Raw genomic sequence first — 1706 nt, forward strand, 5'->3', positions numbered from 1 at the left:
CAGGAGAAACCATTTCCCCATGAAGCTAGAACCAGTCATGAGTTGAGAGTTGAGAGTTAGAGAATCGCTCAGAGATGCTATTCTTGGATATCCTGAGCCCCTGTGGTCACCGGGGACCCTGGGTTGTGCAACACTCAACATGACAGCATCACTATGCTTAAAAATTTCCCTCCTCACCCCCAGATTCCATTTCCCCATCCGCCAGGGCTGCCTATAAAGAGAAGGAGAGATGGCTTCAGACTTCAGGAGGACGCAGGCAGCAGAAAGTGGTCAGTCCCTTCTTGGCTGTGCCAACACTCGAGCCCACATTCCATCACCTGCTCAGAATCATGCAGGTCTCCACTGCTGCCCTTGCTGTCCTCCTCTGCACCGTGGTTCTCTGCAACCAGATCTCGGCAACATGTGAGTCCAAGTTTCGTTGTGCGTATCACCACTCTCTGGCCATGGTTAGACCACATCAGTCTTTTCTTGTGGCCTTAGAGCCCCAAGAGAAAAGAAGGAGCTTCTTAAAGGCTGCCAAACACCTTGGTCTTTTTCTTCACGACTTTTATTTTTATCTCTAGAGGGGTCTTAGCCCTCCTAGTCTCCAGGTATGAGAATCTAGGCAGGGGCAGGGGAGTTACAGTCCCTTGTACAGATAGAAAAACAGGGTTGGAAACAAGTCAGTTTACAAGAGGCAGAATCCAGGGCTGATTACTTCCCACTGGGGTCTGTTGTTCACTCTCCAGCTTACCCTAGGTCTCCCCGGAGCTCTGTCCCTTGGATGTCTTATGAGAGATGTCCAAGGCTTCTCTTGGGCTGGGGTATGACTTCTTGAACCAGAAAAAATTCCCTGAAGAGAGCTGAGATAAGAGAACAGTCTGTTCAGGTATCTGGATCACACAGAGAAACAGAGAACCCAGTATGAAGAGTCAAGGGGAAAGAAGGAAATAGAAACAAAGAGACATTTCTCAGCAAAAACGCCCAAATGCCTTCTGGTCACTTGGTCTGAGCAAGCCTGCCTTCCTCAACCACTCGGGGATCAGAAGCTGCCTGGCCTTTTCTTCTGAGATGTGCCTCAAGCTCATTCTCTTCCTTTCTCTGCAGTTAGTGCTGACACGCCGACCTCCTGCTGCTTCAGCTACATCTCCCGGCAGATTCCACAGAATTTCATAGCTGACTACTTTGAGACCAGCAGCCAGTGCTCCAAGCCCGGTGTCATGTAAGTGCCAGTCTTCCTGCTCGCCTCTAGGGAGGTAGGGAGGGTCGGGTGGGGGCAGAGACAGGCCAGAAGGCCATCCTGGAAAGGCCCAGCCTTCCGGAGCCTATCGGGGGTACACGACACAGGGCTCCGAGGTGTGACCTGACTTGGGGCTGGAGTGGGGCAGGTGTTACAGAGTCAGGAAGGGCTGCCCCAGCCCGGAGGAAAGGGACAGGAAGGAGTCAGCAGGACCCTCTGAGAGCCCCCCGCTCGGAGTCCCTGAGAGAAGCTCTCTAGATGGAGACAGGCAGGGGTCGCTGAGAGAGGAGCAGGCCCTGAGCTGCCCAAGACAGAGAGCGGATGGAGCGGCCATGGAGGGCCCGGGATTCTCCTGCTGGATTCCCCAGTGCTTAACCTTCCTTCCTTCTCCACAGCTTCCTAACCAAGAGAGGCCGGCAGGTCTGTGCTGACCCCAGTAAGGAGTGGGTCCAGAAATACGTCAGTGACCTGGAGCTGAGTGCCTGAG

At 53.6% G+C, this 1706-nt stretch overlaps 1 protein-coding gene across 1 annotated transcript; it reads left to right on the forward strand.

The window, feature by feature from the left end:
• Positions 1–253: 253 nt before the first annotated feature.
• LOC105533617 (C-C motif chemokine 3) lies at positions 254–1706 on the forward strand. The gene is made up of 3 exons (XM_011972090.1): positions 254–402; positions 1087–1201; positions 1615–1706. The coding sequence occupies exons 1-3, from the start codon at positions 330–332 to the stop codon at positions 1703–1705; spliced, it is 279 nt and encodes a 92-aa protein (XP_011827480.1). The 5' UTR covers positions 254–329; the 3' UTR covers position 1706.

Source organism: Mandrillus leucophaeus, unplaced genomic scaffold, assembly GCF_000951045.1.
Source record: "Mandrillus leucophaeus isolate KB7577 unplaced genomic scaffold, Mleu.le_1.0 Scaffold1267, whole genome shotgun sequence".
Classification (NCBI taxonomy): Eukaryota; Metazoa; Chordata; class Mammalia; order Primates; family Cercopithecidae; genus Mandrillus; species Mandrillus leucophaeus.

Bases quoted from the DNA above. Each gene is read 5' to 3' on its own strand.
- LOC105533617 (XM_011972090.1), top strand. From the start codon at position 330: ATGCAGGTCTCCACTGCTGCCCTTGCTGTCCTCCTCTGCACCGTGGTT. The intron at 403-1,086 runs GTGAGTCCAAGT...CTTTCTCTGCAG, and splicing joins CAACCAGATCTCGGCAACAT to TTAGTGCTGACACGCCGACC. The intron at 1,202-1,614 runs GTAAGTGCCAGT...CCTTCTCCACAG, and splicing joins TGCTCCAAGCCCGGTGTCAT to CTTCCTAACCAAGAGAGGCC.